At 36.6% G+C, this 19,138-nt stretch overlaps 1 protein-coding gene across 8 annotated transcripts in view; it reads left to right on the forward strand.

Annotated features, from left to right (window-relative positions):
- Positions 1–702: 702 nt before the first annotated feature.
- LOC110377693 (NAD kinase) overlaps positions 703–19,138 on the forward strand; it is a 47,084-nt gene continuing 28,648 nt past the window's right edge. For 2 of the 8 annotated variants that reach the window (XM_049850642.2, XM_064039081.1), the window contains exons 1-2: positions 703–898; positions 5,912–6,043. In XM_049850642.2, coding sequence (XP_049706599.1) covers positions 5,913–6,043 — 131 coding nt within the window. In that variant the 5' untranslated portion in view covers positions 703–898; position 5,912. Of the gene's footprint in view, positions 899–5,911; positions 6,044–6,364; positions 6,672–10,525; positions 11,225–19,138 lie in introns of those variants that run through there. The other 6 variants (XM_049850632.2, XM_049850629.2, XM_049850646.2 and 3 more) reach the window with 5 other exon arrangements.

Here is a 19,138-nt window from a genome sequence, read left to right on the forward strand (position 1 = left end):
GTTTAGAATAAGTTCATGAGGACTAGGATGAAGGGTCTGCACAGCGGTTCCTGGCCATGACAGGTCGTAGGTAAACCTACAGAAATATATTTTTGTCTGATATCTTCTGCACATGTGCAATACCACTTTTGAATATTTGAAATGGTAATAAGAAAGCGAACGTCAAACGACAATTTAACGTTTTAAAAATCCTCTACAGCCTTCAATATGTTAACTTACCTATTGGAAAACTGCCCATTTTCCTTTCACATGAAACACAAAATCAATTCGTGTTACAAATACTAAAATCGAATAACTTTTAACATTTTACATTCTGTAACTTGTGCATGTAACTAATGCCATAAAGAAAAGATAAAAAATAGAAAACGAATTCAACAGGCTAAATAACAGACTTGTTGTTAATTAACTTCATTAAGAAGACCTTTAAATTAATCCACTTCAAAATCGTGCACAACATCATTAAAAAATGCACCAACATGATAAATGATAGCCAGACAGCCGGCTTGAAGTTTGATTGATAGATTTCCACGGCCCATTCATCGTTCAGATTAATAATGCATATCGGCCCATTGATCGTTGCTCTCGGAAACAAGTGAGAGGCTTTACAATACGACCGTGGCTTACTTCATTGACAGATGGTGTTCGCCGATCGCAGCCTACGACGCGACCCCACGGCGAAAATATACGCGGCGCATTGTCATACAAATGTTTTAAACGCGCACACGCACGCGAAACCGCGCTGGCGTTCTTTTTTTCAAACATTTAAATTTCGTGAATAGAATTTTGACTGGAGTGATTGTTATGTGGACTTTTTGAGTGTTTTTTTTTTTTTATTTATAAAAAAGTGTGTGCACCTTGTTTTTTAGTAAAACTGTTGGCGCATGCTCTGCATTTGAAGGTAGGCTAATATTGATTTCGTAGATTGTGGGTGATAAGACTGATGTTATGATGAAAGCTTTGATAATGAACTGAGAAATTAGCTGGCTAGAAACTAAATAATAAAATGTGACACTGTTCTGATAGGTTTTGGATATATATACCAGTGATTATTGGTACTTAATCTTTAGTGTCTAAGGTAGAATAAATTAAACATAATAGGCCATTATTTACCGTACACAAAGTGAAGCTATTATCTATGTAGGTTAACTAATTAGAACCAACTCCATTATGGTCTAAGGTAAAGTAGACCTAACATTAAAGACCACACAACAACACAGTAATCGGTAAGTTAAAGACAGTCCTCTGGATCAGTTTCCTATCGTGAAAGATATTATTTTATATATAGTCTCCCAACAATTGTAGGGTTAACTGCTGACTACTTACTGTCAATAATATGAAAATATTTCCCAAATTTTCGTCAAAAAATCAAGCGTTATTTTCAGTTCAATCAGAATGTCTTAGCCTAGTGATTCGTGATCATCTATCGAACTCGTTAACATATTTACCACAGCACGATCTATTTTAGTATCTGTTGATAAGTGAGAAGGATCTAAAACATCATTAATTTACATAATTTCCAAGGGATTTCACACAAGAGGTCCACTAATACTTGATTGACGTCAACATCCATATTTATGGAGATAATCCGATCTCCTTACAAGACCTGTTTCCTTGATTTCATAACCATTGATATTATGTATTGAACTTGTACATATTTGTCGTACATAAACGTTGATTCATTTACTTTGTAATTATTGCTTAGGTACCTCTTCCTTTGTTGGTTGTTGTGAATCATTCGATCTTACATTTTTCTTCCTACTGATAGACATATTTTATTCAATGTAGTCACGTCTATACTATTTATTTATTTTATTGATTAAACAGTTTATGTATACAGTTACACATAAACCACAAACAAGAATAAAAATAGAAAAAAAAATGGCACAGCTTATTTCAAAAGAAATCTCTTCCAGCAGGCCCGTTATGGGAGAGGAGTACTAATAATAAAGATGAATATTTTTTTGTTTGCGGTTAATAAGTATACCCTGAAGGCACTGTTGGGAAGCTACATTATCCCCAAGTAATATGGACTATATTATTTTACCCGGGCAGTAGTTCCCCCAGGATACGGGTGAAACTGAGGGAAACTGTTAGTTTTATATAAAAATGTTGTACGCACGCTACCTAAACTTTAACGTTTTTATTTTTACCTGTCCTTGTAGTGTGCGCAATGCCATTAACGTATGAAAACAGACACTTATTTTTATCTGTGCTTCTGTTAGACTCCAGATCTAAATCCGATAGTAACGATTTATCAATGTCCAAATCTAAGTTCGTGGAGACGTAACGTAAACAATACATCTACCCACATTCGTGATATTTTCGGGTTAGTTGTCAAGAATGAGTTTTAGCACTTGTGGTTGTATGTGTACCTAGTTGTAGGTATATTTACTTACTTTTCTGCGTTGCTTAGATTTCAAAGACATACCTATGTACTTAACGTACGTTGTACAACGATGTCAACTCCTTCTGCTTCATCTTTAGGTATGGTCACTTTGAATGTTTGCTACATTTTTACACGCAGAAAGTCCTCTAGGATGCTAGTGAGGCTTTAGGTTAAGAATACATTGGGTGTTCTCAAACGCCCGTTTTAAGAACTTGAATAGCTACTGCAATTGCGCTTGCAAGCAAGCGTGTTTCAAACGCGCGCGTTCACTTGTTCCCAAAGAGATTTATATGCTTCTTACTGACGGAGATGGAAGAAGTAGGTACCACACTAGCAACAGTGTATTTAGGTATACTAATAAAATGTACCTACAGGTAGTTATGTTAATGTCACATGTCACCTATTTAAAAAGCAAGGTTAAAGAGATCAAACATAATATTTTCCACATCATCTTAAGTAGCTCTTTATTACCTACAAGTTTAGTACCTCTAATGATTCACACGCTAGAGCTGTGAACTTATCGATATTGTATCAGATTATATCGAAGAGGTAATTGATGATATTATTAGTGATAATCGTGCCACTGAGGCTTAATGTATCTTTAATGATGACTTTGGAACTTGGTATCGTTTCAACACCTTAAACCCTTACCTGCTTACATGTTAACTAAAATTGGTCGCATTTTGTGCATTAATCCAATACGTATCTAAATTGACGTAATTAGATTGTCGATTCATTCTTGAGGTTTTGATGTATATCTCGATAGTGAACTTAAAAGATCAATAGAAAATCAATTGGGTAACGCGTGGGTCCGCTCATAAGGGGTTAAGGGGATAAAACTTTGAAATAGGTCTAGAAGTAGATGCAAAATAAACACCGTCAATCGACCTGCAATCACCGACTTGCCATATAAAAAGTTGTATTTTGTCCAATTCAATGTTTTGTGGAATCGGTTTTTATTGGTAAAATATATTTTCGCGGGCTGCGGCTAATATGAACATATAAAGACTTATCTCCGCTGATCGATTGACATGTCAATACCGACCCACACACTCGCTCAAAATCATAATAATGACTACAAGACAAGACCAACACAACTGGTTTCAAGTAACGACAATATTTTATGAGATTTGTAAATTTGTCTGACTCATGCGAACACGTGTTGGTGACATTTGTGCTCATTTGGTTAACAAAACACTCTCAAACGGTTGAAATAATGAATTTCAAGAAAACCCATTTTGCAAAATTACAGATAGTTATCAACTATTTTGATATTACTGTGGTCATTCGGTAGTGTATTCGGTCTCTTAATTCTGCACATGTCTCTCCAACTGTAAGTTCGAATTTTCAGGGCAATTTAGCATAAATGATATTCAATAGATTCATCAATATCCATATAATTCACATATTAATCAACCTAGTTCTTATTTGTTTATTTCAATCACATTTAATCCTGAATCCTTTTCCAACAAAAGATTTTCCAAATGCGAGACGAGCACTTATTTTGGAAAAATGCAAAGATGCAAATGGTAAAGTCAGTTCTAATTAAGTATCTACCATTGGACAAAACAGTTTCACAATTACAAAAGTCAAAAAATCAAATAATATTTTTTCGACATCTCAAACACGTATCAAAACTAATCGCTTCTAATCGTTACGACCAAAACGATTATCGATTACTGACACGTATTCGATAATTACAAGAGCAGCTATGATATGGCCAGCTCACACGACGCAAGCTCGTAATTCGTAATTACAATGACACCACCACGACATGTTCGCCTTGGCCAAAGAACAGGATCCCACTATTCGATAGCTAGTTTTGTTACTCGACTTTGCCTTCACGATTTGGCTGATAACCATAGCTGTATCTACCCTGGCATTGACTCATTCTTGTTGCGAAAATATAAGAACAGAGATTGGGAGCATTTATTGCGTCAAGGTAAGTCACGACAAATAAATTCAAACATCCCAAAATATGGGTTTGGAAATAAAATAGATCTATGTATAAAGAATAGACCTCAGAAGAGCACTGCACCTAGATAAAGTTTCAATTTTACAAATTTTCTGTCAGGGCGAATACAGCTCTTCATTGTTTGTGTTTTCAAGATTGGGAAAAAAAATGAAACCGCAGCAGAGTAATTCATCATCGATGATACATTAGTTAGTACCACTACATAAAACCGTCAAGCGTTACTGCTATAATAGATATGGTAAAAAGGTGTAACGAACGAATGCATATTAGTTCTTTTTGAGAGAGATCCAGATCACTAAAATTGATCTAAGTAAGACCAGCTCACCTTGACAAAACAATAAAATTAAATGTCTGTCTGTCTATTACAATTCGGATAAAAAACATACTATCCTTTCACAACTTGACAATTCCATGTTGTTCTATTTACGTATGCATCTATCTTTCCTATTCAATAGCATTGTTCAAGAGGATGACGTATTTAGGTCCATAGAGAGAAAGCTGACGGTGACGTCATTGGCAGATAGATAAGGCACAGGAAATCAGTTCCTCCGTCTATGAACTGAACAAAGGGTGGTTTCAAAACGTGTGATGGGAATATGGTGTTCGATTTTCATATGTCGTAAAATTACGGCCACTAGGAACTGGAAATTGGGAAGATGGGAAGGATTAGACAACGTAATTAACTCCATGAAAGGGCGGATAAGTTTTTCAATCCAGTTTGAAAGTTCATACATTTTTCAATTCAGCAATGCTTTATTGTGCTTCGTCAATAGTTCCGGTAAGTCCACCTGCCTGAAGCATTGCTTTTTCAGTCAAAGAGAGTGCTAATAACATTGGATATTGAGTAGGCAACTTGGAGGTCAGTATCCGTGAAATGTTAAATTAAGTGGCCCTTAAATTAAGTAAGGAGATACCCAGTGTAAATATGAAATGTGAAATGGAAATAGGAGTTCCGTAATTAGAGACTCCTTGATGTTTTGCCTAGTTTACATGTATCTGTTTACCTGCTGTAGGTAGGTACTGTACCTGGTGTACCTACCTTCGAATCCTGGTTGTATCCTGTGCGAAGACTTAAAATCATATTGATACCAAATTTTTATGATAGCCTACTCATGCCATACATAGACATCATGTTTCAATTAAATCAATATATCTTTTACATAGATGTGAATAACCTGTTTTTCACTCATCAGAAATACATATAAAACACGTGCGAATCAAATTGAAAATTCACCTATTTGATAGCAATTTAACAAAAAACACATTTAGAATGAACACTTTAGAATCATGTTGTTTGAGATACCTAAAATGTGACGTCGATTGTTCAAATAAGCATATTAAGTGGCTTCCGCGTCCTAGGTAGACTAGGTGTAAATTATTTAAGTATTTTATATACGGAAAGAATACTTAAACGTTGAAATACATAACCAAATAGGTATTACAGTCCAAAAATAGTACGAACTATCAAGAAATAGTTTAATTCACATCACCTATGTCCAGATTTTATTTGTTTTGTCCATTATTTACCTACTTAACACATTTTTTTCCAGAATGAACGAGCAAGATTTAATGGTGGCCCGCGCTTTAGCGGCTGAGTCCAAGGAGAATTCGCCGGGCGGATCACCTGGACCCCTTCGAAAAACTATACTGACCAACCTAGCTGAAAAACTAAATACATTTAGGTAAGTATGTTCTTCATACAATCACATGAAAAACAAAACTTATTTAATCATTTAAAACCGTTGTTAGTTTTAACATATAACACTAGATGGCGGCACCCGTATATTTAAAAAGCTGAACTATAGAGAATTGGAGAATAAATAAATGTATTCCTAAGAATACTAAATTTATAATTTAAATATTAATGAGTGAAAGTTGAATAAAATTAAAAACACAAATTACTTAGTTACTGCATGTAGCCAAAAGACACGTATTTAATAGACTAAAAATTATGACGGAACCAGATTGAGTGTCAATTTTTGTCATTGTCAATGTCAAATGAAGTGAAACAAACGTCAACGTCGTGGATGCAATTTTTACGGGCGTTTATAACCTAAAATGAGATTTTAATTTAACACAAATTCGTATTTAAAATGTTCTTCCTACTAAATAATGACTCATATTAGACATCATGGTGACAATACAGTTGAATGACTTCATGAAATGAATAATATTATGACACTTTTGTGGAGTAAGCTGCAAACAGTGTGTTTTGAAGATGGATAGTAAACTCTTGCCTATGCCTAAATCGAAGAGTCGTGCAACTACTAGCGTGGATGCCGCTGAAGAAGAAGACAGGTGTGTACTTTCGTACGTAAGATTCCTTTCTTCCTTCTCTTCAAGTAGATAGACGTTGGAATCTACACGTAGTTATGTAGCATTGTGTAGATATTTGTAGCTCTGGTATTTATTTACTTTTTGCATTATGCTCATTAAAATATTATAGAGCTTTTTCGAACGTTTACTTTCCTTTATTTTTTTTATATTTCAATCATTTTCGCTCCTACTCAGTGATTTACCTAAACGCAACTATCGTAGCGATACACGTAACCTATTTTTCTGTCGAACGTAAAGATCTGCTTTCTGCGCTTTTACGCCTTTACTCTGTCGACGTACGTAGGTACCTACTGCAGTTTAATAAATTCGATAAAATTATTCAACTAGCTTCCTAGCTATACGTTCCACTGACCTTTCTCTTCTTTTATTTAATTAATCCATACGCCAATGAATTAGGAATACGTGTAAAAACTGCGAGAATCCCAATGCGACTTACCTATGTTCTTTCTTAATTCTTCCTATATAGATAAGTAATTAAATACATATATACGAAAAATTTTGTCATTATGAACTCATTATTATCATAAACAACGCGGAACTCCCGAAACTCGTTGATCGGAATTCGAACGCATAAACTTGCGGAAAAAAACCACTACTCGTTTGTTGCTAAGCAGCTCAAAACTCAAAACGCACCTGCAGTTTTTTGTAAAGTATGCAGATCATTAAAAAAACACTCCGAAATCTAGAAAAAACTTGATTTTTACAAAGTACTGGCCATCCTCTTCTGCGAAACTTTCCTTCCTGGCGTTTCGTGTGGAAACGTCGCAACGATCGTTACGACGACCGTCAATCGCCATCTATTACGTCATATGAGATTATATGAGGTACTGCTACATGTCTTTATTCAGTGCGGCAGCCGTAAGAATGTTCAGAACTTCGCTACGACCCCAGCTTTTGCTCGCCTCGTGGGGAAAGGAAGAAATGCGTTTGTTATGCCATACTACTAGGCTACTACATATTGTAGGCCACGTGTCGATGGTTCACGTGGTTCCATAGTTAACAGCGTAAAACAGACTAAAGTGAAACAGATTTCAGAGCGCAGTTAAGACAATGCCATTTGGCCTCAACATTTCCACAAAGACATAAGACCACCGCATTGTGGTCCCCTATGTGATGTTAACACACAACCTTCTCATTATCTACGAACTAACTGGAACGATGTTATTAAATGCTAAATACATATTTATTTCAAAAATACATTTTGATTTCTAAAATCCGTCCTAAAAATACAGTTTATAGGCGCCAAAATATTCAGCAACCTTAATCCTTCATCCATTGAAGCACGTATGATAAATCGTTAGCGTGCTAAGATCGCAGACTTGATGTCTTAAATAAAAACAACACAGATTCATATCGCGAAGTCAATTGTCCCAAGTTAAGCCCACGCGGCTCCTATGACACAGTTTCGGCCACACCGGCTACTAGTGTTTCAACTTTTGGAGGCTGACTCACGCCTGACGGTTGACCCGACAGGAATGTACCACTTTTAGGACAATGACTCCTGACCTACACTGGAATTAGACTCGTACGGTGAACGGCAGGAATATGTGGATTTATAGTGTTAATACTCCATACTAATGAGTTTTATGTGATTTTCGTAGGCATGCCTTAACGTGGCTCAAGTGAGTTTGCCTTGTAGTTGTAACTTCATGCCCATATTGTTCTCGTTCCGAGAAAATTGTCGTTTGCAAATACTAAACCTCACGTTTTGCATTCTTCTCTTTCAGCTCTTGAATTTGAATTCCTCTTTGGCCTTAATTTGAAAAAGGAGAAGCAAGATATTTGACGGATATAATTTAAATAAAGAGATCTGCGCAATTTTAATTGCTTGCGCCCAACTGTTATAAAAATTGTTCATAGATTTACGCATTTGCATTGTCACCTCTATTTGCATTCAAAAACTCGTTTTCTAATTTGCATTTTACGGGCTAAACTAAAAATATTATGTGAAGATTCCTTTATTTTTCTTTGTGTTAAGGAAACGTCAATTCGAACTGCCATGATTGTCTCCAATCGTGCGTTACTATCATCTATTATTATTGCTAATTACAATTCTTCTACAGTGATCTGTCGTTTCTAGTTATATTTTTGAGCTAATAACAGTTTTGTTTAGAATACGTGTGGCAGCTTCATCCGATCGATTTAGGATGATTTGCGTTTTTGCCTCTTTTAAAGAAATCCTATGTTTTATCGACTTAACGGTAAAGTCCATACGAAACAGATGTTAAATAGGTATGAATCTCGAAGTCCATAGTTTCCAGTATCACGTGAACTTGTTATATCATCACTTAATTAACAGCTTTCATGTCCACTTTGCTCTCTATATCTTATATGTATTTTGCTCAAGATAACGGCTGCTAAATAAACATAGATAAAGATTTGTAGTCATGACAGGACTAACAAGATTGGCTTCAGATAAGGACAGGTTATTAAATGGCTCTCATCTGATGCAGCCATTTGGGTTAATACTGAATAAGAATGAGGGAAAATACAGGTTGGCTCTGTACCAATTCCATTCGCGTCATGGAAGAGCTAAGAAAGTTCATATCTGATAGCTATTCATGAAGGGGTTCGATTATTTCTTCTATTCTTTATTAAGATTTTTCCGCAGTTTTTTGTTTTGGTTGAAAAAAAAAATGTTTTTCCTAAGTTACACAATCATGTGGAACTGATTAATTGCGTCAATCAGACAAAATATTCAAGTGACCTTTCTTCAAGCTTCCGCTTTATAAGCATTTATAAAATATTAAACAAAGAACGTATCGTTGGACACAACAGCCTTCTTCTATCCATGCCATTTTTTTGAAGTATTCAGTAAAATCATTATCATATTCTGCAGAAAAAAAAATCAGGAAAAACTTTTCCTCTTGTACAATAATGATCTTTATAATTTATTACTTCGGCTCGTGCGTGCCAAGCAGGCGTTAATTAGCAGACACTTTCATTATTTAGCGGATCAGTAGAAACGGTCCATAATCTTGTTTTATTGTTGTATATTTTGCTACAAAAATGGAGCTGGTACGCGCACTACTAATTAATGAATACACAGCAGACTTCACTCTGAATAATCAGCCATGTTTTGAAGAAATTATGTCAGAAAAACATTATGCATATTTATCGCAGTCGCATTACAAATGAGGTGATCTGATCGGGTTATCGAGTGGCAAATAAAAACATGTTTTGGTGACATGCGATCGCGTGAAAGAAATCAGAACAGAAGACTGAGATTACGAAATCATGTACCTACAAGAAGTACTTACTTGCAGCTGCCCAAAGTTAATAAGAGTAGGTAAACAAGAGAAATAATAATATTCCGCTGCTTCAGCAACATTCACATTCAAGTAAAGCAAAGCATGATACTGTAACCTAAAATACGAATGATGGCAATATAATCAAAAAGAGACAACACCAATTTTTGCGATTTTCAAATGCATATGAAGCCGGATTCCTATCCGATGTCATTCCTGCGCTTTGCTTAGTTGACGATTTCCGCCTTCTTTAGCTCTAAAATTTCCGACTGCCTCAGGGCTTGTTCTTGGCATCACCTGAATTTCTTGATTTGGAAACCTGAGAGCAGAAATTCAAGTCCTTTCACCTTCAAAACTTGTATCTTGAAACCTCTGTTCAAGTACTCTACGAAGCCTTAAAGTGCACAATTTTGGAATTCGCTGCAGTAAAACAAGTAGCTCGGTAAACATATTAACATGTGTTACTTAAGTCAAAACAATGTCGGCGTGATCAACGTGATGCCCTCCTTGCGGCCGTCACAATCTTAGCGATAACAACGTCCAGACACCTTTTGTTTGCAATTTTTGAGCATTCGGCGGCATCGTGGTCGTGGCGGGAGGGTTCGCCGCTCGCGACAGTCGCGCTCTCAGTCGGCCGCTCCACGCCGCCACGGCTCCCGCGCTCTCACGTACTCCGCCGCGGCTCACGGACCTATGGTCCACTTTGCGCGGTACTGATCGCGATCCATTTCCGTATATTTACTATAATAACTCATAATTAACAAGTCTTGGATAACATCGCAACACTGCTCCATCCAATTTAACAATCTTCACGTGTATGAATTTTGCAACGCGATTTCGCGCGCCGATTCCACTGAAGAAGGTTGCCGCACCAAAACATCGTCGGTTGCAACATTTTACACAACTTTTTGGATATAATCTACTAAAAATATCAAGAACTTGAAAGGCTGCGGTAACTTATAGTTTGTCGGATTAACCGTCTTGAATTGTTGTTGCAACAGAGCAGAGTACAAGGCTGCTCGTGAGAAAACTTTTGAACAATATTTGATGTTAAGTGATGTGTTAAAACTAGCGTGAAACAATGTTGTCGATGGATTCACTGTGGTGTGGCTCGGAGAGTGAGTTGTCAACGTTAAGACTGTGCAAAAGTGCGGCTGATAGACCGGAGTACCGGCTGACGAGGCGCAAGCCATCCAAGAGCCTGATCCCTCAAGCCCTGCTGCACGCGCCGGAGCCGCAGCCACGGGCACACCGGCGACGAAGGTCTGGTACTTGGCCGTAAGTGTAGACCAAACGTTGGCATACTCACGTCCTGTTTCTTACATATATGGTTAATAAAGCTACAAAGGCTTATCAGCTCTCCTAAAACATTATTTATCAATATTTTTGATAAAACGTAGGAACGCGACGATACCAGAAGCATCGACCAAAAACATAAACATTTAGCTTAATAGCATTTTTATCATTATATCATGTCTCTTCGAGAATTGGAACGACTGCAAAAGCATGTAGCAAGTAAATGACCCAATTAGCTCAGGTGTCGTGTCCGACGTATTAGACTGTGATTGAAATTGCAATGCCACACAATTGTATGCCTCAACATATCGAGTACATGATTGTTTTAATATTTTCATATTTGTTGCAAAAAATATACGCTTCTGATAATCTAGAAAATGACCTCTTTTGCTTCTTACTACTTTCCTTGATTCGTCTTCATATTGCTCATCTTCATAGTCTTCGTGTTGGTAATTGATAGAGCAGATTTGGTTTCGGCAGGTTGGAGGCCCAAATATCGTTTGTGCATTCTCATATTTTCTAGGCAATTATTACTTTAGAACATATCGAATGCCGTTACATTCTAGACTCTGGGCCAACACGGTTGGAGCAATGTTCCAGATATACCTGTTTAACATGTCTTTCAATGCGGCATGTGCAAGTGTATGTCACATAAACTAATATTACACTCATATTGACCAATATTGACGTAGATTTAAAGACCTTTCTCTCTGATAGAAAACAATATGAAGTTAATGCAGTTTCCGCAGACTAACCGCCGGCTCTATAGGTAGATGTTCTATGGTTTCACTCGGTACCTTATGTCTTTACATCCGTTCCGACCCAGATAGCAGTTGATGCGTTGCGGCTTCAACCTTCGGTAACTTGGTCATTCGAGTACTGTTTGAAATGATTATTTGCAAATGTTATGGTAAATAGACGCGAGCATTATTAAAATTGTTGGGCTGATATTAAAGCTTTGTTTGCATTGGTACCTGTTTTTCTTTCAAATATTGAGGTTAAGACTGAGCTGGTTTTTAATTAACCTAAAAACGCAGTGTTACACATTCAGCAAAAATCCATTCAGGATTGTGTTGTTGAGGAACAAACAGAAATGGGTTGCCAAGTAGCTCCCACATTTGCCACTCAAACAGTAAGAGGGGTGGGCTGCAAACAATGGTCGTGAGTAATCGCAGCGCAAAGAAAGGCGGCACATATTTACATATTCCATCTTTCAGTTTTGGACTGCATTTGTGCTTACTGACGTCATAATGCGCCAAGAAGGCAACGCACAAATGCTAATTATAGGCAACAGAACCATTCAGTTAGCGCTGGCCGAGGTCATCATTTGTAGAAAGTCGATCCTGTTTCAAACAGGCTTTCCCGCTCAGATATGCACAGGGAAATACAACTTCATTAAGAAGAACGTTAACGACAATGAATGCGTTTTCGATAATAAAAACAGTTATGTCATTAGCCTGTCCAAAAATGTTAATGATTTTGCAAATTACGTTGGTCGAGTCAACTTGTTGAATCAAGTGTTCATTTACATAATTGAGATACACTTTTCGCTTCAATGCTTTTGTGTTTTCTTCGAATCCACTTGCTGTTAGCACTTTCGTTTTAGTGAAAACTTGCAACCGTAATTAGTTTGAAGATCAATATGCTTTGTTTTGTTTTCTGTTACATATTTCTCAATTCTGTTAATCTCATTACATATGAATAGAAGTATAATGTGTGCAGGGAAATCCTAAATGCGCTCGTATGTCAGTTTTGCATCCGTTTGTTGAGCAATATTACTTTTCCTGCAGTTTCATATCCGCGGCTATGCAACAGTCGCGTAATCGCACTAAATCCATTCTGCTACGCCATTGTTATTTTACGCAAGTTTATTTTTATAATCTTATTGCTTAGGTATGACATCTATGAATTGATCACGCTATGGAAGAGGAATGAGTACAAGAGTATTATTGAATAGTCTGCCTCCATTGATGTAACTTAGTATGCCTGTTCGATTACAAAAATTATAATTTATATCCCTAGTTATTGTCCCATGCCATAAAAAAGGCATATACTTGTGCAAAATAATGCATCTACTTTGTAGAATTGTTTTTTTGCTATCATGATCTTAGCCATAGCTTGGTCTCTCGTGTCGTCGTCAAACAAGTAACATCGTATATCATTCGTACTTGTATCTGCATCTAATCATTTGCATTAACTGTTATGTCAGGATGTGGCTTATCGCTGTCAACGGCTTCATCTATCTTACTTACTCAGACTCAGGTATCATTTAATACTCTCATATAATATGTATGTACATGCCAAGACATCTCGACTTCTTGTAGATGACCAACGGAAAATTAGAGACGTATACTACATATATGGTCCACGAGATTGTGTAGATGATGTGATTTGAGTCCGTCTATGATACCATCTGTGATCTAATATTTGCAAATAGTCGTAATAGACAACGGACGTATAGTACCATCTTACGCATGCAATCTTACGTGTGTCCATCATAACTCAAATAACAATAGTTCAATTACCTTGTTACAAACCACTAAAACAATGGGAACTATATTTTTTGTCACCAAAATTTATATTTGTCATCAAGTTGTATCACCTAATAAATAGATCTATCGCCACGAAATATTTTCGTTCTCAGATAAACAAAGTGTGTTCCCTGGTATGAATTACCAAATTATTGTTAATATAATGTGTAAAATATGAGATGGATTACCAATAAAACTGTAGTGCATTACATGAATATAAACTTCGTTCTTATAATAATAGTTTTATTACTGAAATAATAGCTTGGTGCTCAAAATGGTAGATCTGTCACCAAATAAATCGATTAATCGATCCCTGACCGCGACTCCTTTTTATTTGTTATTTTGTCACCAATACAGTAGTTACATTTTATTTCGTTCAGTTATTTAAATAATGTATTCGTTACCAATTGAATACATCAGTTTATAATTTTAATGAAAATGTGTTCAAAGGGAAGAGGAAGGGAAGGGAGACAAATTGGCGCGCTTTCGGGCCTCACCGAATGGGTTGTAGGTTGGTTGTAGGTACGATCATACAATGCAAGCATATTATCGGATTAGCCATAGGCGTAAAGGTGCCCAACCCCCCACCAGAAGCAAAAAAATTACTTATCGGCCAGAAAAAAAAAAGAGGGCGCCCTTGAAAATCCAAACCAGCCGATTATTCAGTGATTGTTATTTTTAACAATAAATATTGATTATTTTGACTTTAATTAAGTGTTTTATTTACTATTCAGCTAGAAATTTAATTTAAATATATTTATACTACCTGTGGAAATTATAACCCTTTGGGGGGGCACATGACCAGTTAAGTAGTAGACTCTTTTGGTTGAAAGGATGATGACGACCACCCTACATTTTTAGACCTTCATGAAATTTTCTAGTGATATAATACAGCGGTTCCCAAATGGGGTTCCGCGGAACCCTGAGGTTCCGTGACAGGCCCTCAGGCGTTCCGTGGAAAATTCAAGATTTCCATATCGTAAATCGTTTCACTTTTGACAATATTAAATTATTATTAATTTTCAATTAAATTGTTTTAAATATTGCATTCCAAAATTCCATTTAGGCATCATGTAGGTGGGTACCACTCGGGAGTGTAAGTACGAGTTCGCGACAAGTAGCGGGGGAAGGCCACGGCAGCAGATAATTTAATTCCGTTTGTTACAAATTGTAGAATAACTTAATACCTACAGGTCTTCGGCAATCGGCAAATGTAGGTAGCGAGTCGGCCAAAAAGCACCGCATTTTTGGGCTTATTTCATCGCCAGGATTATACGTTTTCATACATTTGACAGGACGTGAAATGACACGGCATACGAGTGTTTCCAGTGGCTATTTTTACCATGAATCAAAGTGTGACAATATTTCCAACTTTTGCACCTCCGCGAATCCGAAAATTTCGCGCTCGCTTCGCTCGCGACTCCATGTTACGGGTGATGCTTATATATTCGTTTAATTGCTCAAGTATCCAACACCGAAAAAATTTCGCGCTCTTCCGTCGAGGTTTCCTTTTATGTTTATTTTTTATTCCTCTGGTTCAGAAAAAGCAATAGCGCTTTCTTCGCTAGCTGCTTTCACTTGCATTTGCTTTTTTGTGTGGATATTATACTTTTTGAGACCTTATTAATTTACAGTGTTTTTGTTTATTTTGTGTAGGTACTTAAACTAAAAAAAAATTCGCGCTCGCTTCGCTCGCGATTAGGGCTGCCACTGAAGTCTTTCAATGCTAGCGGGTGCTTGGAACTTCTTCTTATAGTTAAAAAAAATCGCGCTCGCTCGCCTCGCACCTGTACAAGCCCAATCTATTTCTTTTTGCGTTTACTTTGTCAGTCTTCAAACTGAAAACTATTCACATAATACACAAACTCAAGGGCGGCTAAATTGTTTTCTGGCCCGTGTGGCAGATAGTCATGCTACGCCTGAGTATACTGAATATGTCTCTAACCATATAACCATTTGGTGCGCTACCACGCGCCACGAGCCGTACCTAAGTGTATTTACGTCTTTAGTTTACTTCTTACTTAAGCTAGGGTTCCGCCGAAAAATGGTGAAACGAAAAGGGTTCCGAAGCCAAAAGAATTCGGGAACCGCTGATATAATATATGATTTATTGGTGATCTCTTTAAATTAGTTTGCTTAAAAACTATTGGGACAAACCTGTTATAATACATACAAAACCATTTATTTGGTACTTGACCCCATATCTCCATGATTTTCGGTAATTTATTGTGGAATTGATTTTATATTGTTTGGTGACTACATTTGGTGACAAACCTACTATTTTGAGGGCAAACCCTATTATTTAAGAAACACAAAATGAATTAAATTGGTGACAGCTTAAATCATACCCTAAAACAATTATGAAGTATAATTTTCTCAAGTCCTTGTTACATATTAATTCACGAATAGACGATGTTAAATGTGGAAATGCAAATAGCACGCGAAAGATAAATGTTATCTTTGAAATTGTATGACTGGCGTATAATTTATTCTATGTTAGTATAACCGCAATTGCTTCCATAAGATTTTAATGTTCATTACATGATTCTATTGCTATATCTATAGTACTAATGTCTTGTATGCAAAGTATATGAGTATTTCGTAACTTACCCATTGGTTACGTAACCTACTGCTTAGGCACCATTAGGGTGCTTTGAATTATAAGCAGGTGTGTCATTATGTGTATGGCTACCGTTGGATATATGAGTGCTAGTCTAGGTAGGTCTACTTGCCTACATTTGCAGTGCTAGATCCTCCTTCTCAAATTAACTTAGGTATTTGAAAAATTCCAGTTACTATTTGTTATAAACTCTTCGTCGCAAGCAGGCCAACGTGCCATCGATGATACGAGAAAAAATAATGACCAGATTGAATTGCTGAATGATCATGCAAGCTTTTGAAGATCAGAATCCTGTTTCTCAAAAACAGTAATGATTAATATAACCATGTTCACAGTCAGCTTATTGGCGTAAAATTACATAGAAGCAAATAATGTCGCGCGTCATTTATACGTATTAGGACAAAATGTATTTGCAACTCCTGACGTGCACGTGTGGGCGATAAGGATCTGATTCACTGCTACCTTTAATTAAACCCCACTATAGGTCTTATTATAAATCTCACGCTTAGTTGGATCATTTCCGGCCTTTTATAGGTTTTATTATTTTCAATTAATCTTATCTTTAGCTCAAGGTAGTAATTTTAACGTGTAGGTTTCTTCTGTAGGATATATTTCAATCTGTGATCATGCTTTTCCTTTTGTAAAAAAACTAGGCTATTCCCCATTCAACTTCTCTCCATTGAAATAGTTACCCGGCTTCTAAAATTTTCATTGAAGTAGTCGCTTGGGAATCGTACAACGCTTTGTCAGAGGCTTTCAGTTGAGCTCTCTGAAAAGAAGTCTCGATGTATTGCATTTTTAATAAAGGAATGAATCATATTTATGCTATGAAGATTTAATTTTATATTACAGTCATAATACTTTTAATATCATCTCAGCTAGATAATGATGATCACTTCTGACACCAATTAAGTAGTTACCTATGTTTACTTTTGTTTATCTTTACGATACTTTAATAATAAAATACCTCAAGCCGTTCTCCTTGGTGCTTTACAATGATTGCAATATAAAATAAAAGATTTCCTTTAGATGATTGATACTTAAGTTGAGTATACCTGAATTTCACGCCATTAATGTTAGAGCTCGCGTCTCTTCTAATGGATTCACTTAAGGCCGTACAGAATCGATATTGATTATTCAATTTTCTTGTCGTGCTCCTCCAATTTCGATACCGGTGATAGGTAATCTGATTGCCTGACCTTAATTCTCTGAGAGTTTCCACGGCATATATCAAATTCTTCACTCGTCTGTCGCATCTCTTCTAATGAAATTGAAAGGATTGTATCTGGAAAATCTTTTCTGTCAGAATGAGTTTTAACCATTATTCTGTAGCGTTTTAATCCAGTCCACGCTTCACAGACCGTGACCAGCTGAACAGGTATTTGTGTATATTAGCAAACTCTTTGTTTCAGTCTACAAGTTTTACTTTCACAAGAAATACAATTAACTTGCATATTTTTTCCAAGTCTAGCCTTTCTCATCCGTTCACTTGCATTGTTATCATGGTAATTGCTGCTTAAATATCCTCCTTTCAAACGCCTCAGTTAATAAAGTTGCAATTATTTTCTGTTGCCTTGTTAACTCGTAAACCCGTGTTATGATCAAATCATGAAATCAACATTATCTCTTTTTGGTTCAATTCCAACATCTTTGTTTCTTGTCTTTCCATATTTTCATTTTTACCAGATTCTCTGAGCCTTTTAAAAATATATTAAATTATTTTTTTAAAATTATTTTTAGTTAAAGTTTAAGTATATAACTTAATTATTAGGTACTTACATTAGGACACTTAAATGTAACCTGATTAAGTACTAAAACACCACCTGTCACATCACCATCAGCACTTGCACTCAGAAGAATTTTTACATATTAATAAAAGTCACAATACATAATAAAGGAAGAATGTCACAGTTATCAGAAATACTGTCCATACAGAGAAGTCTTGAGGAGAGTTTCAATCAGAAGATGGACCAACTCGGAGCACAAATTCAGGCTGCAGGACCTGCCAAGGAAACTGTAGCTAAAATTGCTGAAGAGTTCCGGACCTTCAGGGAGCTTATCTTCAACGTGTTGTGTTTGCTCAGAAAGCAGATCGCCGAGTGTGTGCTGCATATTGATGGGTTGGAGATGAGGCACCGGCGAAAGGCTTTGATTTTCCAAGGGCTTCCTGAAGAAGTGAAAGAGGACTGCTCTTCCATGGTCCTTGGTGTCCTCAGCAGCAAATTGGGTCTGAAGGACATAACAGCGGCCAGTATAAAAGTTGCCCACCGTCTTGGCAGTCCTAGTAAGGATCATGCACGGCCCATTCTTGTGAGGTTTTCTTCTTCAGATGTCAAGTCGACTGTTTGGAAGACTAAGACTAGGATGAGAGGCACCAAAATCTCAGTCAAGGAGTTCCTGACGAAAACCAGGCAGTCCATCTTCGCGAAGGCACGACTGCACTTCGGTATGCGTGCTTGTTGGACACAGGATGGCGTGATCGTCATTAAGGCATCGGATGGCAGTCGCCACAGGATTGTGTCGATGGACGAGCTAAAGCCTCTCCTGGAGAAGTTCCCTTCGAAATCGAATGCTGCATAACGTCTCGAGATACCCTGGAAATAAATCTATTATTGGTATGTGACTGACATTTTTAGTATAAGAAACAAACCATAATTATATTTATAACTGTACTTACTCAATGTTTATATCTATTGTCTTTATATTTTTTTTTCCTCTCCTTGTAATCTTTTATTCTTACCAAAT

This window comes from Helicoverpa armigera, chromosome 18, assembly GCF_030705265.1.
Source record: "Helicoverpa armigera isolate CAAS_96S chromosome 18, ASM3070526v1, whole genome shotgun sequence".
Taxonomy (NCBI): Eukaryota; Metazoa; Arthropoda; class Insecta; order Lepidoptera; family Noctuidae; genus Helicoverpa; species Helicoverpa armigera.